Source organism: Cyprinodon tularosa, unplaced genomic scaffold (genome assembly GCF_016077235.1).
Source record: "Cyprinodon tularosa strain WSP-4 unplaced genomic scaffold, ASM1607723v1 ctg377, whole genome shotgun sequence".
In the NCBI taxonomy this organism is placed as follows: domain Eukaryota; kingdom Metazoa; phylum Chordata; class Actinopteri; order Cyprinodontiformes; family Cyprinodontidae; genus Cyprinodon; species Cyprinodon tularosa.
Genome location: NW_024039093.1, coordinates 55,665 through 74,614, shown reverse-complemented (window position 1 = coordinate 74,614; position 18,950 = coordinate 55,665). Strand labels below are relative to the sequence as shown.

At 37.0% G+C, this 18,950-nt stretch overlaps 1 protein-coding gene across 1 annotated transcript; it reads right to left on the bottom strand.

Annotated features, from left to right (window-relative positions):
* Positions 1 to 6,011: 6,011 nt before the first annotated feature.
* cbx7b (chromobox homolog 7b) lies at positions 6,012 to 16,075 on the bottom strand. Its single transcript, XM_038296802.1, has 6 exons — positions 15,858 to 16,075; positions 11,050 to 11,093; positions 8,425 to 8,490; positions 8,132 to 8,198; positions 7,260 to 7,584; positions 6,012 to 7,099 (listed from the first exon to the last, which is right to left on the bottom strand). The coding sequence occupies exons 1-6, from the start codon at positions 15,924 to 15,926 to the stop codon at positions 6,870 to 6,872; spliced, it is 801 nt and encodes a 266-aa protein (XP_038152730.1). The 5' UTR covers positions 15,927 to 16,075; the 3' UTR covers positions 6,012 to 6,869.
* Between the last annotated feature and the right edge of the window lie 2,875 nt (positions 16,076 to 18,950).

The window sequence follows — 18,950 nt, the reverse complement described above, 5'->3', positions numbered from 1 at the left end:
TAAAGATCTTTTGTTTTTTCTCCCTCTTTTGTGTCTCCAGATGACAGAAGTGCTCCTAAGCTACTGTACAGTATAACTTTTTTTTTTTTAAGTGTACAGTTTGGGTTGTAGGTCACAAAAGCACCAATGCGCCTTTTTTTTTTTTTAAGTGTATTTTTTTTTGGAGAGGCAGGGGTTATCAACACAGCACCCACCTATTGTACTATTAAAAAAAAAAATGTCCACGTAAAACCTGCACAAAACGGAGCCAAAACGACGGACGGATGAGGTCGACCTAAAACGAATTTGGTTTAAACGATAATCCTGCTTTTTTTTTTTTCTCTCTAAATGTCAGGCTTGCTGGAGGCGGGGAAGGAACACATCAAAAACCAGGTTGCAATACATCTTGAGACTTATTTTATAAATAATAAAGAAACAAGGATAAACCGTCTTTTATATATATAAATATATATAAATAGATATATTATTTAATTTTATTTTTTTGGAAATAAAACTTGAAGCTACAGGAATTATTAGATAAATGTTTTGTTTTCTATCAAAGGTGTTTTACGGTGATGCAAAAAGATACTGCAGACAGTTATTCGGCTATGGAGTCCATTCTACCATCCTTTTGATGACATGTTTTATGTACATGAATAATGTTGTATACATATTGAATCACTGTACAAACAAATGGCAACTGAACAAATTTTTTTCCTAAACAGAGACTGGAAATAAGACTATTTAAATTTTAGTATTCAAATGGAATTGTTGACCACTTTGTTTTCCTTTTTTATTTTGTTCCTCTTAACAATTTTGGTGCTTGCTGAGAGAAAGCAAAAATACCTGTTGCTTCTTTTTTTTTAAGTTATTTTGGTGGTCTGATTGTTTTTGTTTTGTTTTTGCCAATAAATTAATTGTAAAATAAAGTATGTTTGTACTATTGGAAAAAAGGTTCCCTGGTCGTCTTTATTTACATTTATTAAATTAAATTGTAATGCAAATAAGGGGCCGTTCTGCTGGTTTGAATGAAATGGAACTGGTTTCCAGTAGCCAGCATGGGTGGAGCTAAATTACGACCATGAAGCTTGTTCAAAAAGATATTTCTTTAAATGTAAAAATATAAAGATTTAAAGCTGAGAAGAGATGTTTAAGACAATTTATGTTTTTTTTGCAACTCTTTGGTGTGGGATGGGATTTAGATGACATGGTCTGTAGAACAAAGATTAACAGCTGAACAAAATTTTCCCAAATAACACTTCTGAAAAATGTGAAAAACAGAATCTAAAAAGTATTTCAGTTTCAACTTAATCAGTAAAAAAAAAAAAAGTTTTCACTTTTTCATTTTAAAAACACTGTTGGTCGGCTTCTTCCCTCCAATGGAAAAAATCGTGTAGTTGCTATAGCAACACAGTGATGCCCCCATGTAATCTGCAGCATATCTCTGGTGCAGGGTAACATAAAATATAACATTTACCCCTTTCTTAAAACAATGTATATAGTCAAATAACCCTTTCAATTGATTTTTTTTTCTTCTACCTAACTTTAGATTTTTCGTCAGTGTGATTAAGATGCAGCAAATCGGTGGAACTTCCATTTAAATGCCCTCGTTTTCTCCGCCATCAAGCCGCTGTCAAACCTGCTGCCTAAGTCCAGTGAGCCTGCACTGATGCAGACTCCTTATTTAATGGGATGGAGGACGATATTTAATTTCCGGGTGGATCATCTAAATAAGTGGTCCTCCTAATAGTCAATCATTCTGATGATATGTTTACGTCAGACCGTCCTACGTGCTCTTTCTCATTAGCTATCTTTTTCTGTTCATTTCAGGTGTATATCTGGTGAGTCATTGAGGCTCACCTTTCTCACCGCAGTTTTTGGAAAATGGCTGAGGGTCGTAAGGGAAAAAAGCATTATGGGATTTGCTGTCGCTACCTGACAGTGGTGACTAATAAAGATGGCGCAGGCACCGTGCAGTGAGGAGGAGGAGTTATCAGACCAATGGAGCATAAAGCAGTAAACTTAGTTAACTGAGTTCACTATAAAGTTCACTATATAGTCCCCGCTGTAAGTGGACACACTGAGCTTGTATGAGCTATTAGAGAACAGCACATTTTAAACAATGTGTGTGCAAGAGCGTGCACGAGCCCCTTTCTCCTCGTGCACGCTCTTGCACACGCATTTTTTTTTTTTAAGTGGAGAGGTTGGGGGTTTTAAAAAAAAAATCCTCCACAATACCTTTAAGTGCTGAACGGTCCACTGACCCTACCCACTAGGTGGTTTGGGACGGCCCTTAAAGGAATAGTACACCCAAAACATGATTAGCCTTCCTTTTCTACTCACCCCCATGCTGAACAACACTCTGGAGTACTTTTTTGATATCTCAAATGCATCTGGAGATCTGGGAGGCTTCTTGCTGTCTGCTGACATTCAAATAATGGAGGTCTATGGTGCCCGAGACAGAAAGGTCCATAAAAGTCCACAAAAAACGTGTCAATATTCCTCCATACTGCTCGTCCAATGCATTCCAAGTTTCCTGAGTGGGTAGCATCCAGAATTTACTCGAAACAAAGTCATTTAGAATGTTTTTAGAGCATAAACAGTAGTGTATAGGATTTCCTGAAAGCGCGCACATGCGCGATCACGACGCTACGGAAGCCGGCAGACCAAACCAGCGCATTCAGCTCGGCAAAGAACTCATGCTCTTCCTCAACACTGAAGTCCTCAGACATTTTTCTTTTGTTGTTTCTTTCTTTGCACAGGTAAACAGCACATTTCTTCTACTACGCTTGCATTATCGGCAGAGCAGACGCTGAATGCGCACTTTCATCTGGTTTGGTCTGCCGGCTTCCGTAGCGTCGTGAGCGCGCTTTTAGGAAATCCTATACACTACTGTCTATGCTCTAAAAACATTCTAAATGACTTCGTTTCGAGTAAATTCTGGACGCTACCCACTCAGGACACTTGGAATACATTGGACGAGCAGTATGGAGGGATATTGACACGTTTTTTGTGGACTTTTATGGACCTTTCTGCCTCGGGCGCGCCATAGACCTCCATTATTTGAATGTCAGCAGACAGCAAGAAGCCTCCCAGATCTCCAGATGCATTTGAGATATCAAAAAAGTACTCCAGAGTGTTGTTCAGCATGGGGGTGAGTAGAAAATGAAGGCTAATCATGTTTTGGGTGTACTATTCCTTTAATGTGGTGGACCCTCTTAGTGCTCAGGGGCCGATTTGAACCTGGGATTCCTGGTACTTCTTTCAGGTCTGATCAGCTAAGAACAGCTAAAAGTTTTATTAGTTTTATTTCTATGGAAATTAGAAGATGATCCCGACAAACACGTCAGAGCTTTTCATCACATTCTGTGTTTTGGATCAAATAGATTTTTAATAATTAATTTCGTTAATGTGATTTAACAATGAAACTGGCTTTTTAAAGTTTTCTTTTCTGTTAAGCAGGTGTTTTAAAGTATGTTGGTAAGTCTGTTAAGGGACTAAAAACGATGCCGTCTGCTTCTTATCATACAGAAAAATAAGTCATTAGGTGGAGGACGTTATATCCAGCAGGCTGACTGTAAGGCGCATAAAGAAATCTCCATAAACCGGCTGTTAATGTGGAAACTTTAGAAATACAGACGCAGAATTATGAATATTGGCTGGGAAGACATTTGAGCCGCAACTAACGATCCATTTAGTAATGGATATATTCATTGATCTAAAAAGCTACTTTTAGAAAATGAATATTCCAAAATGACAAACATTTGACAGAAAAACACACTTTGATGGGAAATTTTAAAAGAATTTCAAGAAGCAAAACAAAATGATTACATGTAATTTATTATATATAAATGTTTGATCCAAAAATAGTGTATTTTAAAGATTAAAAGATTGTTTATATTAGTGGAGATTTGTCTTGATTATTGCTGCAAGTTATTCTTTCAGGAAATGGCATCTTTTAGAGTCTGTGTCAAGAACTGCGTGAGAGAAATGAAAGGTCCTCCTTTAGTCAAAGCACAAGTCTTAAAAATTGGAATATACTACACATAATATGAGGTATTGTTTTTATGACAGTGTGGACTTTTAGAAAGCAAAATAGCAGCTGTGGGAAGTCCGTGGATCTGATCTGTGGCGGATTAATCTCGCTATTTCCTGCACCTGGATAAAAAAAAAAAGAACCTTTCCCAAAGTCACAGTAAACATGTGCAACTTTTATTTTCATGTCACCAGCAAACAGTCTATACACCACAACACTTCATAGACTGCAGCAGGTAATGTGCAGGTTTACATCGCAGTAAAGTGCAAAGTTCTACGCATCGGAAGAGACGGACAGATGCGACGCAAGCGACAAATAAGAGGCAACATCAAGCCCTGTAGGGGGCGCTCCTTTTTATCTGGTCAGGAGTTACGACAAACTGTAGAAAACTATCATGTTCAGTCATCTTTGTGACCCATAAACTATAGATATACATTCAGGTCGATGTAGAAAAACAAGAACATGTTTCTGCTTCCTGTCGCCCCGTGCTTCCTCCAGATTAGTTCTTTATTGGAAACATCAGCAGGGAGGAAACAGAAACACGGGAAGTCATGAACAATCTGGAGATATATTAGTCCTAAAAGTCCCACAAAAAAAACAGACATCAGGCACTTCCAATCTCAGCGGCTTCAGGTCCAGCTTGGTAGGCTGCTCCATCATCATCATCATCATCATCATCGGTTACATACGCATGTGGACCAATTCAGCCTTTAGAGTCATAATGCATCAGTTCCTGCATCCAGAGTCGGACTGAAGCTTTGGGTTCATTCAGGTGTGCTTTATTTACAGATACTTAAGCAGCAACCCCCAAAAGAGTATTCACACCCCTTTGTTTTATCGAGCTACACAGATATTAATGTGTTATAAAGGGATTCACACAAAGTGGTGAATATAGATATCAGGAGAACAGAAAATTATGTCAGATTTAGGTTTGATTGCAGTCGGTGACCAGCTTTCAGTGCAATAACTCCACCAGCTGCTAAGCAGTGTAGTTTCAACAGTCTTAGATTTAGTGTTAGTTTTAGTCTTCAGGATGAAAACTACTATTAGTCTTAGTCCCATTTTAGTCATTACGATATGTGATAGTTTTAGATGGTTTTAGTCGACTTAAACCTATAAAGGTTTTAGTCTAGTTTTATGTTGCAAAAAAAAATAAAAAAATGAATCTTTACAATTTCAAATAACTACCAGATTCTTTCCCAGACTGACAGCTCTAGCCTAGATGCTACAATAGCTGGGTATAGAATGCTGCCGTGTAGATCATTCAGTTCCGAATAAAGAAAATCATCAACCATTAAAGGTCCGGAGACATTTTGAATTATAATCTGTTACTTTAAAAACAATTTAACGCTGAAATAAAAAGCAGGTGTTTATGCTTCCATGTTATACATTGACTTCAAAAAAAAGAAAGAAAATTTTTTCATTTTAAAATTGAAAGTGTCTTTTGAAGTAGAGAGCAACAATTGTTCAGTTTGGTATATAGATAAATTCACATATTTTATAAAACACCTGAACTAACTGTTTTTTTTTTCTGTCTTAATGTTGGCAGTGGGCTTTATGCTGCCCTGCAAGGCTTTAAACCTGGTTTGAATGAAGACTAAGCCGTTCTAAAGCACATATCAAGGTGCTCATTCTGAGCCTGGATCCAGATTTATTTTTGATTCTGTTCATGGTGGAGAATCCTGCTTCACAGCAGCAGGTTGAGCCAAACATCTTCTAAATGTGCAGGGTCACCTCTGAATACACCATTTCACCTTTCTTTCACCAGTTCACCACAGTTCTTCCAGCAGTCCACACTTTCTCTGCTCTCTTTTTCTCATCATCTTCTCCTTCTTTCCCATCGCTCGGCTTGCCACAGGTTTGCCTGCTGTGTCTAAAAGTAGCAGCAGCAGCAACCCAGACTGACAGCAGCTCATGGTATATGTTTACATTATTTATCGTCTGCATCTAAAATATCAAAGATATTTTCAATGTAAATATAGATATGAAATAATACAATATAACCAACAATAACTTAAATTATGTCATTGCTCTAGGTCATCAAATCAATTCAGTTTAGTCTGTCAAATAAACTGCCTGTAGTGTCTTTAAATGTCCAGCAGGTGTCAGTATTCTGTGAGACAGTATCAACGGAGCATCAATACAGTTTGGCTTCAAGATGACTCATTAACCATCACTACTGTTAGCTACTTAGCACAGCTAGCCACAGCGCTACCCAGCGCTTTATATCTTGGTCTAACAGCTGCTTTGTTCACCATAAAAAGATTTTTTCAGTTTTGTTATCGATTAGGTAAAACTTAATCGGTCATGGTCCCGACTCAGCACACGGACACTGCATGATGTTATTATCGTTGTCTGGGTAACCACAATGTTTTACATCATGTGGCAACATTTAGCCAATCATGTAGCGTAACGTCACAGCAGATCTGGTACCTCCACCAGAGTCCATTGTTGCAGGACTATATTTTAACCTTTGTGTGAAACTATTCACAAAGTATTTCCACGTGTGGATCTGCTGCTAGCTACAACTCTCTCTAACTTTCTGTGTGGAGATCAACCCACTTTCAGCATTTTACTGCCACCTAAAGGGCTGGAGTTAGAAATTTAGTGTCTTATTCTTGTTAAATATAGTGTGAAATCTACAATGTGGAAATTGCAATTCTAAAATTGCTAATATATTGCGAACGCAATTAATCGGCCAGCCCTGGATCCAAGCATAAAACTTAAAAGTCTACGGCTGTAACCTGATGAAACGAGGAAAAGCTCAGGGGGTGTGAATACGTTTGTAAGGCACTGTACCTGCAGTCTTTCACGTCCGCCTGACTCTGTGCATTTAGACAAACCCTAAAACAGGTCAGGGGTCCCAGGCGGCTCTCTTTGAGCCCTCGCCGCCCACCTGATCCCACACCTCCAGGCCCCAGTCTTGGAAGAAGCCTTTGGCCACTCTGGACTCTCGGAAGGTCACTGTGAGGGAGTTGAGGGTGACGTCGGTGACCGTCACCTCTCCTGGGGCCATGACGGGTCGCCACAACTGTTCTGATTCCACCGCGCCGTCTGTGCTCCATTTATCGGCATTCCTATGTCCTAAAGGAAAGGTCAAAAGGTCAAACAGGAAGCTGAAACCAACTCATCTGTTCTGGAATCAACACTGATGATGCCTCACTCATCCATACAGTCTTTTAGTTAGTTGAATGAAAACTGGATCATGGTTAGATCAACCCTGCTGACCGAGCGACACACGTACCGCTAAAAACCCCATCTCTCATCTCAGCCGCCTCCTCTTCCTCCTCTCTGTGTTCACTATCCTCTGCACTGTTCTCCTCCTCCTCTTCCCATTCCTCTGGGGAAGAACTCTGGTGGTCTAAGTTTAGGCATCTGCTCCGTTTGCTTTTTCGAAGCGCCGCTTGTATTCGAGACCCGGTCCTGCAAGGAACATATGTCTCATCTTCATCCTCATCCTCATCGTCATCGTCGGGAAGCAAAGAGCGCGTCAGCGAGAGACGAAGGCGAGGAGGAGGCTTGGCGGGAATCTTGTGAGCGCTGCGCAGATCCATGGTGTAAACAGTGTTCTGAAACCCAAAAAGAGGAATATAAGCAGTGTTAGGAGCACAAGTATGGAGCTAAATTAGTACTGTAAAGTTTGTTTAAAACTTAATTTTTTTATCATTGAATAAATGATTTAATTATGAAAAAATATTGTGAACCTGAAAAAGGGATTTAAACTGAAAAGAAATGTTTATAATTCTCAAATTCTCAGGTTCCTTTTTTTTGGCTAATTTATTTTTTCAATTTCACCTGGGAATTTTTTTTTTTTTTTTTAAGACATCCCATAACAAAATAGTCCCGCCCAACAGCGGATGGGCAATTTGAAAGTGGAACAGAGAAAATCTGAAACTGAAAATCTTAAATAAAAAAAAATAAAAAAATGTTTCAGTATAAAGTAACTAATTTTTGAACAAACCTTCTGGCCTGAATTTAGCTCCATACATTTTAGGATTTTCTTTTTTCTTAAGAAGAAAACACCTCGAAAGATTTGAAGTTAAATAAGAATGCAAACTTTACTTCTCAGAAAAGGTTGATTTAAATAAAATGCAGAAATGTAGAAAAACATTTTACCTGCAGAAGGACTCGTTTTGACTTTGATCCTTTCCTCCTGTGGCCAACAACTCTCTCTTTTTCTTCTCTAAAAAAAAAAAACATAAAAAAGGAATTAAAAAGCATACATCTGATTTTTAAATGTCGGTAGTTTGGAAATAAAGCTTGATTTCAGTTCTCTGGTTGTTTTTCTGTGTCAGCCTTGCATGGAAAATAAATCCAACACCACCTGAGAGACGTGAAATCAGCTGATATGTAAATCAGGAGATTTCTTGTATCTAGAGCGGGTTTTTGGGCCGTATGGAGGAGCTTACTTGTCCTCGAAGGCCTGCACCAAGCGACGGTCCAGAATGTGCTCCTCAGGTTCCCATGTGCTGTACCTGTGGCACATCGCAAAAAAAATAAAGAAAAAACTAATTTTCCTTTTTTCTTTTCTGATAAAACTGATGAATAAAAAATAAGAAACTTTTTAGACTCCATTTTTACTGTTTCATATAATTTATCCAAACATTTAAATCTCTAAACTTGGTTTAGATCAGTTGTGCTCGGAAAGCTTTTTTTTACTCGTTGGGAATTCAATAAAACCTGCTGGAGTGAAAAAACGGGGTGAATTTTCTTCCATTATTGTTGAACATGTTCTGTAAACACTTTTTTCAACACATCTAGATAGCAGTCTGATCTGAGCAGAACACAGTCGCTCTTGAAACTCTAACTTATTGTTTCAGATTACTCCTGAGATGAAGGTTAGGTTGCGGTAATGTTGATTATTCTACCCCAACATGACTACAGATGCTGCTTTTTGACTAGTTGCTGGAAGAAGATAGAAAATCTCCCCAACCTTCAGATAGAGGGAAGCAGGTTTGACTATTTCTTTCATATTTCATCTAAGAGTCTGATCTAGTACCTAAATGTCTGAAGACTCACTCTTAATTCAGAATTTTTTTCTCCCCTCTTTCGCTCAGTCCCTGTTAAGTTAAGTATCCTGGAAATGCTGCTGATCCATCCGTTTTCTGTCATGCTTTATCCCAGCTGGGGTCACAGTTTTGTATTTTCATCTTTCTTTTTATTTATTTTTTGTATTTTCTGTAAAGTGACCAGAAAGGCGCTGTCAAATAACATGTATTATTATTATTATTATAGTTGGTTCCTATCTCCAGCTGTCTATGGGCGAGAGGCGGGGTCTAGCCTGGACAGGTCGCCAGGGCAACACAGAGACAAACAGGACAAACAACCATTCACACACACACTCACACCTACAGTAAGGAGAATCTAGAGAAGCCAGTTAACCTAACAGTCATGTTTTTGGACTGTGGGATGAAGCTGGAGAACCCAGAGAAAACCCATGCATGCTCAAGGAGAACATGCAAACTCCATGCAGAAAAACCCCGGTCCGGGAATCGAACCTGGACCAGTGCTACCCACTGCGCCGAAATGCTGCTTATATTATATTCTGATTATGGTACTGTATGGTCGACATATTAAGTTTTCTATGCAGTGATTTTTCTACATTTTACCTTTGAAGATTCATAAAAGACGATAAACAATAGGTGGAATATCAGGATCCTCCCCATATTCAAATAGTAAAAATCTGGAAAAAATACTATTGTGGAGGATTAGATAGATAGAAGCGCTCTCCTGCTGTCAAACACGGTGGTGGCAGCATCATGCTATGGGATCAGGGATGTAAAAAAAAAAGAAGACCGATGATTAATTGTCATTCAATATTTTTTTTTTTAGATCAAAACTTATTTCCTCCCATTAGTTGATAATGTCAGCTTGTATCGTTGTAATGTCACATCAGGCAAGACAGTGTGGAGGACAAACGGTGGAAACGTTGAACGGTAAATAAAAATATCTGCATGAAGCATCGTCCTTAAAAATCCCAAAGCTACAAACATTAGGGCCAGGCTAGAATTATTATTAATTTTTTTTAAATACAAGAAAAAACCATAACATTATGAGAATAATGTAACATTATAAAGTCGTAATACTATGACTTTATTCTCATAGAATAAAGTCGCAACATTATCAGAGTAAAGTCATATTACAAGAACAAAATCGTAAAATAAAGGTGCATTAAGTAATAATATTGCAAGAATAAAGTTGAAAAATAATGGGAATAAAGTCATCATACCTCAAACTGTTTCAGAAAGAAAGCTTCAAGCTCCGACCAGCAGATGACAGCCGAGCGGCTCCACCAATCAGCAACCTGACTGCACTTTGTCTCATACTGATAATAATTTGATGCTAAAAGGTTTAATATTTCCTTAGTTGTGAAACTGATGCCAAAGTTCACAACATGCTCGACATTCCTTGTTTTAGGAAAGACAGTGATTCTTGTGAGAGTTGTCATAAAATATGACTTTATTCTCGTAATTTTATGACTTTATTCTCGTAATTTTATGACATTATTCTCGTAAATTTAATACTCTATTCTCGCAAATTTAATACTTTATTCTCATAAGTTTATGACTTTATTCTCGTAATTTTAATACTCTATTTCTCGTAAATTTATGACCTTATTCTCATAAGTTTATGACTTTATTCTCGTAAATTTATAACTGTATTCTCATGTTTTTATTACTTTATTCTCGTTATTTTATTACTTTATTCTTGCAATGTTATGACTTTATTCTCGTTATTTTATGACTTTCTTAGTTATATGATTATTCTCATAAATGTATTCTCGTAATGTTACGATTTTATTCTTGTAATATTGTGACTTTATTCTCCTAATGATGTGACTTTATGATTTTACATCATTATTCTAATAATGTTCTGATTTTATTCTCCTATTTATAAAAAAAGCTCTAATCTCTAGCCTAGCCCTAATATAAAGAATTTCTTCAATTTGAAGAAATTCAGTTTCTTCTAATTGAAATGTAATTTCCATTTGAAGCCATTATTTGATCAGATATCCTTTAGATGTTCATACTCACTTTGGAGGCCATCCTTTCCACTTCAGCAGGTATTCCACATTACCCTGTGGGGGGGTTGGGGGGGTCCAGGAGCAGCGTTAGATGTCATGAAAGTAAAGGAAAACAATCTGCTGTTGGTCACATGCTTGTATGAGAAAGGTTTTTGGCACCAATAAGAATCATTCAGACTGCTGCACTCAAACATCACTAAAGCCACCAAGCTTTTCCTTCAGATTCTTAGAGGCCTGAACTACTGAAGCTCTGTTGGATCCACATGTAAAGATCTGCAGCTGTTTTGTCACATTTAGTGAATAATATGGATATAAAAGCCAAAGCACTCAGAGTTACACATCCTTGGTGAGGTCATTTGTTTATAACCTCCAAGGCCTAAAAGGTTTTCCCCGCAGATGAAGTCACCGCTTTCCCTAACTGTACATCTTTACAGATATGCCTAATTTATTTCACATCATTACGTTGTGTTAAATCAGCTCTTTCTTTTTTCTAAAACATGTTATCTTTTCTGAGGAATTTAAAGCAACACTGCTTTACCTTTTAGCTTCATTTGAGAAACATTAATGTTTTCTGGAAGTAGGGTACAGGTAGTATAGCGCCCCTAGTGGCTAAGAGAAGCACAAATTTGTCAAAACAGTTCTGTTTAAGTGGAGGAAATGATGCTGTCAGACTAAACTAGTAGATTTTCACATGACTTTTAGACTCATCTAAAAATCTAATAATCATATTGTTGTTGCTTTTCAATGAGCTCTATAAGAATCGACGTCTGTCTGCTCCTTATTTTAAGAAAAATATTAAGCTCTATGAGTGTTTTTTTAAGACAAGATGAAAACATTTAAATCCTGAAAGTAAGTGAATGTTTGAGAGAGTTGATTAAATATGTATGGAGGGTTAAAGGGGACAAAAATAAATAAATAAATAGGTCATAAAAGCAGAAGTGTTCTAAAATACTGAATGCATTACATGTCAAATCTAAAATTGAATAAATGTACCATTAAATAATTAAATGTATAATTTATTTATTCAACACATTATTAGACAAATATGAAATAAAATTATATTTTTTATAAATAAATGTTTAAATCTCAAAAACCCTTTATGTAGAAAAGATAATCGATATTTGTTTTTTGTCAGATTATTTAATGATAATTCTAGTTTAAAAGAATAGAATTTCCTGTATATTATTTCACGTTTTAGGCTTTAAATGGTTAAAAAGATAAAGAGTGTTCCCTCTTTATAAAATTATGTGACGGGTATAATCATTGAAAACTGAGTGGCAATATGGAACAAAATGGATAAAATATGTCATAAAGTATAAAAAAAAAGAAGAAACTAAATATTTTGCTCAGGTGGACTTTTATGGAGTGAATTCTTTCCATTATTGTTGCAGGCAAAGAATACATTTTGTAAATGGAAATAATAAAAAAAAAAAAAAACAGTTCTGTAAACTGAAATAAAAAGTACAATCCAGAAATTACAGTTTGACAATTTTTTTTTAGATAAAATATAAAAAAAAGCTTTTTATAGTATATGTTGTTTTTTTTTGTTTGTTGTTTTTTTCTCGTTTTTTTTTCATACTCATGAAGCTCTAGCGGAAGTTCAATTGAAGAAACTCTGGCTTACCTCCATGATCCAATCAGAAGCTGATCCGTCTCTGACGCGAGCCAATCAGCTTCGAACTACTTCACCACGAAGCCCAATCAGCATCCTGCTTTCACTTTAAAAGCACCTTCAAATCCCCGTCTCAGCCCGCTATCCAGCAAACGCAATTTCAGATTTTATTCAGACGACAATTCACCCACCTCCATCCCCTTCTCCGCCATCGTAGCTGAGTCGTCTTCCATGACATGACTTCTACCTCAACCTCATCAGAGTGTATTAATCCCAGTCGTCACCATCCCTCATCTCATTGCAATTGGTCCGGCAGAAGACCACCATGTTGAGCCCGGTTCTGCCAGAGGTTTCTTCCCAAAGGGGAGTTTTTCCTCTCCACTGTCGCTTCATGCTTGCTCATCATGGACAGTTCACGGTACCTGCATCACCAAGCAGGGCCTCTATATCCCGAGTCTGAGTGAAGTCCTGGTGTCAGCTCCCTCAGTCTTCTGGTCCCACAATACAGCTCAAGCTGATCACCTCATTAACCAGCTCGAACTAAACCACCACCAGTTTCAGGCCGGGGGGGAACATCCCTATTCTCATTCATCTACTTATGCATGTTAAAGCATAATTCAGCATAAATGTTCCTGCCGAGGTCTGAGCGCCAAAAGCTATACTTTCATATCAATAAAATTCTTCTAATTATCTTTTCTCTCTGTGTGAGTTTTTCAGATTGAAATATTTTAATGTCTGCATCATGAGCATTTCCATTGGCCTTAAAGTCAAAAGAATGTGATCCGAGACACTTGATTGGAAAATAATACAATTCATCAATCTCAATCAGTGAAACAAAAATTTTACTTTTTCTTTTTAATTGAAAAAAAAAATTATAATTTGAAAATATATAATCTTTAAAAAAAAATGAAGAAAAAAAAATCCCCAAATAATTGAAAAAAAAATTATTTGAAATAACAAAATTACACTCAAAACCTTTTTTTATTAGAAGGTTTTTTTTTTTTTTACTTGCAACAAAATTCACTCCATAGAAAACAAGCCGTTTTTTAGCCAACCTAATGCCGTATCATCCAATCCCAGTTGGCAATATCTACATTTTGAACTGAATGTGAAAAAAATTACACACAACCTGCCTCTGGAAAAAGTTAAACATGTTCACCAAAAATAATATGTAAATTAATCAGCATTTAAAAAACTTTCTTTAGTTAAGTTAATTGACACGGATTATAGGAGATTGTCACAGTATGATAATCTTGAAAAAATTAGCTCCACAAACTGTACACTAAAAAAAACAAAAAATAGATGTCAAACATTTGATTGGATTTAAAACAAAAAGTTTAAGCAGCTTCTTTTTTTTCAGTGCTACAAAGAAAAAAATATTGTATAATTACATTTGTATCAGTGTTATTTGCAGCATTTCATCCCATCAACGATAAGATATAGAAAAAGCAAAATTATAAGCCGACAATTAATTATCTGAAACATAATCTTAATGATTATTGCGCAGAAAAACGTATTGCTTCTGTGTTCTTTGTAAATTAACAGAATTGTTCAGTAATCCTGACATGGGGCCGAGTGGTTAGAGCAGCGTGCTTGTGCTCTGAGGAGGTTGCAAGTACCTGGTTCAATTCTCCGGGCTGCACTCTGGGTCCCTGAGCAAATCCCTTAACCCCACACTGCTCTCTGGGCGCCACACAATGGCAGCCCACTGCTCCCCAAGGGCAGGAGCGATTTAGGATATTTGGGGGCCTAGGCAAAGACAGGCAGGGGGCCCTCTGAATTGAGAAGATACACATAAAACAGACCCATTCTACAGATAGAGAAATGTTAATAGAATAGACATCCATCATTGGTTCTAGGTTTTGTCCCTCTCTTCTTGTCCCTTTTCTTCTTGTTTTCCTCTCTATGTTTTGTACTCAGCTGACTTTTCATGCTGTCTCTAAAGGAATGAAAGATTTTTTCCAAGCACTAAGCTCACTTAGCTGATTGCTCCTTCCTGTGTTTCCAAAAAGGCCAAAGTAAATAACCCAGTCCTTCTTTTCACTGTAGACAAGCCATGATCTGCTTCTCTGTTCTCCATTTTTCATTTGGATGAAATAATAGCTGCATGAATCATGACAGCAGACAAGATAGAGGTGAGCAGGAGGCGGGGTTACCAATCTACTTGCTCTGGAGAGCAGAGTTCGCTGCTTTTAGATGTTGTCTCCAACGTCTCCAGTAGCAGAAAAAAGTCGCTAGATTTGGCGCTAGGAGCTTTTTAGAAATCAAAGTGCTAGAGGGGTCTGAAAAGTCACTAAATATAGCAACTAAAGCGCTAAGTTGGCAACACTGCTCTTTGCATTGTTTGTTTTTAAATGGTTTGCTGCTGTCATTTTGGACCTTTCTGAACATGTGCAGCAAATGGACTGATCCAATATGGTGGACACTGAAGGGGGCTGATACATACTTATAAGCATTCTGATGGCATTTTAGCCAAAGGATTTTGATCAAAAACACAATTATTGTGCACAAACAAGGAATACTTGTATTAACCATACATGTAAACAAGAGTTTTATAGGGCACCCAGGAACTTGGGGCCCTGGGCAACTGCCTAGTATCGCCTAATGGTAAATCACCCCCCCAAGTCGATGGGTTAAATGCAGAAATTTAATTTCTCCAATGTAAGATTAATTTCCATTATATAACATGTAAACCTCCTGCAGACTGTAACTTGTTAATTGTAACCAGCCGTTCTAAAGAGGTGCTTTATAGGAAAGTTAGGTGATAATTTTAAAGTACCAGATAAAAGTTTAATTTTACAACATTTAAATCTGGACCACGTGTGTATCCCCTACATAGCTGGGAAATAAAGTAGAAATGAGCAGGAGGATCTCAGGTGCCTCATGGGGGGAATGGGGACCCTTAAGTTGTAGGTACGCACCTATTAATGTCAACACAACATGGCATTGAAGCTAGAACTAATGAGCAGGCAGACAGGCCCATCATTCACTACAGCTGATGGTGTTTCCTCCGCGGCTGAAGGAGGCCATGAGATGCTGCGCAGTGACAGCAGGAACCCGCTTCTCTCAGTCTAACAGAGTTAACTCAGCCTGATCCTTCAGCTTCCTCCTTTCTAACACCATGACGTCCCCAAACACGCTGACATCATCCCTCTGCTAAAGTTAACACTTCAGCATCGATGTCTGCCCCCCTTCTCAACTCTTACCTTTCTGAGTCTTTTCTTTAGGATCGATTCCACGGCGAACACTTGCTCTCCGATGGCAGAGAGCTCCATCTCTGCGCGCTCCGCTCTAAGCTAACGGTAACGGCGCGTGCCTCCGTCCTGCTTCGGTTTGAACAGGTTTATCCACAGCAGGAGCGTCCTTCGCTCCAATCTGGTGACTTTACAAAAATCTGCGACACATCTGCACGGCGAACTGCTCTGCGCGCGCTCCCGGAAGCGCGCACCGGATCGGTTGGGGCGCGAGCCGCTGGCTGCCTTATCATCCTCGTGAACAGCAAACAGTGCTAGTACACTCAGCTCCTTCCTATGGGCCGCTTAAACTTATAGTTATTTATTCTGAAATAAGAGAAAAAAATGCGGGTTCATTTTTTTTCTGTCGTTATATTTTTAAATCGTTCTTACATCTTTAGATATCACATTTCCAAACCAAACATTTATCAAGTTAAATGTGCAGTTTACAAACTAAATATTTGAACTTGTTAATTAATATTGATTTAGAAAGCTAAATATTTTTGCACTAAATTAAATAATTAGAAAGCAAACTAAATATTTGGTTTACAAAGCATTTAGTTTTCAAACTAAATATTTAGCTTCTAATTAAATATTAAGTTAAAATCTAAGTTTTAAGTCTGAACTCAAATAAATATTTAAAAACTAAACATTAAAATATTAACAAGGAGGCCCCAGAGTTATTGCCCTTTGTGGACAGCACAACCATAAACCATTACATGTCAGAGTTCTTAAAGATCTCCTAGGAGTACAGAATAATACAGAATAATACATAATATACATAATGAAAAGGCCGGAGCTTGACCAACGGGCTGCTACAGACTGCCTATTTCCCCTTATGATGTCACAAGGGGAATAATTTTCAAACAGACCACTTTGAGCACACATTAGCTAAGAGGTGGAGAAAGCTGGTGAGTGTGGAAAGGTTTTTTTTTTATGTGCGAACCTCATACACAGCTGTTACAAAATGTTTAAAAAAGTAAATTTTAACCTTTTGAATTAAATTCAAAACGTGTCTTTAATTTGAAAGCAAAATATTTAGTTAGTAGATATCAGTATCTTTCAAATGGCAAATAAATCATTAGCTCGGACCTAAACATTTAGAATAGAATTAAATATGTGATTTAAAGGTAAATATGTATCTTTCTAAATAACAAAAAGTTAAATACAGTTTTTTAGATTAAATATCTAACTTTCTAATTTAATGTTTAGTTTGAAAATGTGAGATTATTAAATATCTCAATGATATGTAGATAACGTAACATTGAAAAGTTAAACCCCATTTTTGTTTCTCTTATAACAGGCTGAATAACCCCGATTATTGCTGTGAGTAACTGACTTTACGAACAGCACCCCATAGCTTCAATGCAGCAGAACCTCAATCTGCTAACATCCTTGAAGAGAAATAATATACATATTTTGAAAAGGTATTCACACCCTTTAAACTGTTTCACATTTTAATTAAAACCAACACAGACCACACTTTTACATACATTTTCATATAAAAGATCAGTACAGCGTATTGCTTCATCACTTCCGAATCCCTCATTGATGTTGGTATTGCTCAGATACAAAGAAAATACACTGATGTCAATACCAACACCAACGTTTAGAGTATTATTCAGTTCATTAATAACAGCAGTAACTCATAAGGCTTAAAAATATATATTTATATTTTTTCTAGGTGTTGATGCTGTAGGCAGGAAGGCTCTTCTGTAGAGGTCTGTCTTGCACTGGATCTGGAGGAGCCTCTGACTGAAGACATTCTGTTGGTGAATAACAGTTTGATGAAGAGGATGCTCACTGTTGTCTATAATTTCCTTCACTTTATGAAGAATTAATCTTTGTGAAATAATCTCCAGAGGTTCTAGAGGAGTTCTAGAACAGAGCCGCGTCTTTATTACCCCTTACCCCAGAAGATGATGAGCAAGAGTTCACACTCTTGATAGAAGATCGGCAGCATCTGGCTGCAAACACTGAAGAACTTAGCTTCCATAGGAAATCCAGCCTCCTCTGTTCCTTCTTGTAGAGGCTTTATAGTACGGACTCATAAGTAGGAATCAGGAAGAGAAGGCAATAATTTAAAGTTTCATTTTTTTAATACTTTTTCAAACAGAAGCACAAAATGATGGCTTCACCAATACTGATACCCAATAATAAACTGCCTATTAAGGGCGAGAGCTAATATTTACCGGTATATTTTCAGCCCCCCCCACCCCCCACCCCGCCAGCGCTGACAGTGATTTTTTTTGCTTGAGTTAAACACTACCAATCCTGAAACACATCATAATCTCTACCATTTCAATGATCCAGCAACTGCATGAAAATAAATGTTTAGATTGAGGGGAAAAAAAAGCTTAAAAAAACAAAATAACAAATATTTCACTAACAGGACTCCGTAATTTCATATAAAATAATAATTTCTAACCATTATGTGCTACTATGATATGAATTTAAAAAACGTGATTACCGGTATGTAACTTTAAGTTGTAATTTTACTGGGCTGATTCAGAAAACCTTATTTATTAATTTATACAATAGAAAACAAATCTGCATGGATGCTTTCTTAAATAAAATACAGTGCAAAACCTGATTTTAGAGCAAACAAGGCAAAACGATTAACCCTTTATAGGGCACTTTATAGGGTACTTTGAAAATCAAAACTTCAAGCCAAAAATGTTATTATAATACAGGACAAGAGCTTACTACCTTTGTAACATAAATTTATGTCAGTGTAATAACAAGAAAAGCCAACTAAATATTAAATAAAAAAAGTGCTTCTATAAGAAATACATTAAACACTGAGAATGAAAAACACTTTTTTTTTTGGTCCAACATAACCTTAGAGGCATTAATGCTGATACTGGCACTTACATTTGTTAGTTTATAAACCTAAATATAATTCTTAACTAGGCTATTAACTTTTTAACTTTTCAATAAGCTTTTTGCATGTTTTTCTTGACTTAACATTTTTTCCAACTTAATTTATAGTAGGAGATATATCATTCAAAGGCTTATATAATTGGTCAAATCCAAAAAATAAGATATACAGCCATGTAGCAGGAT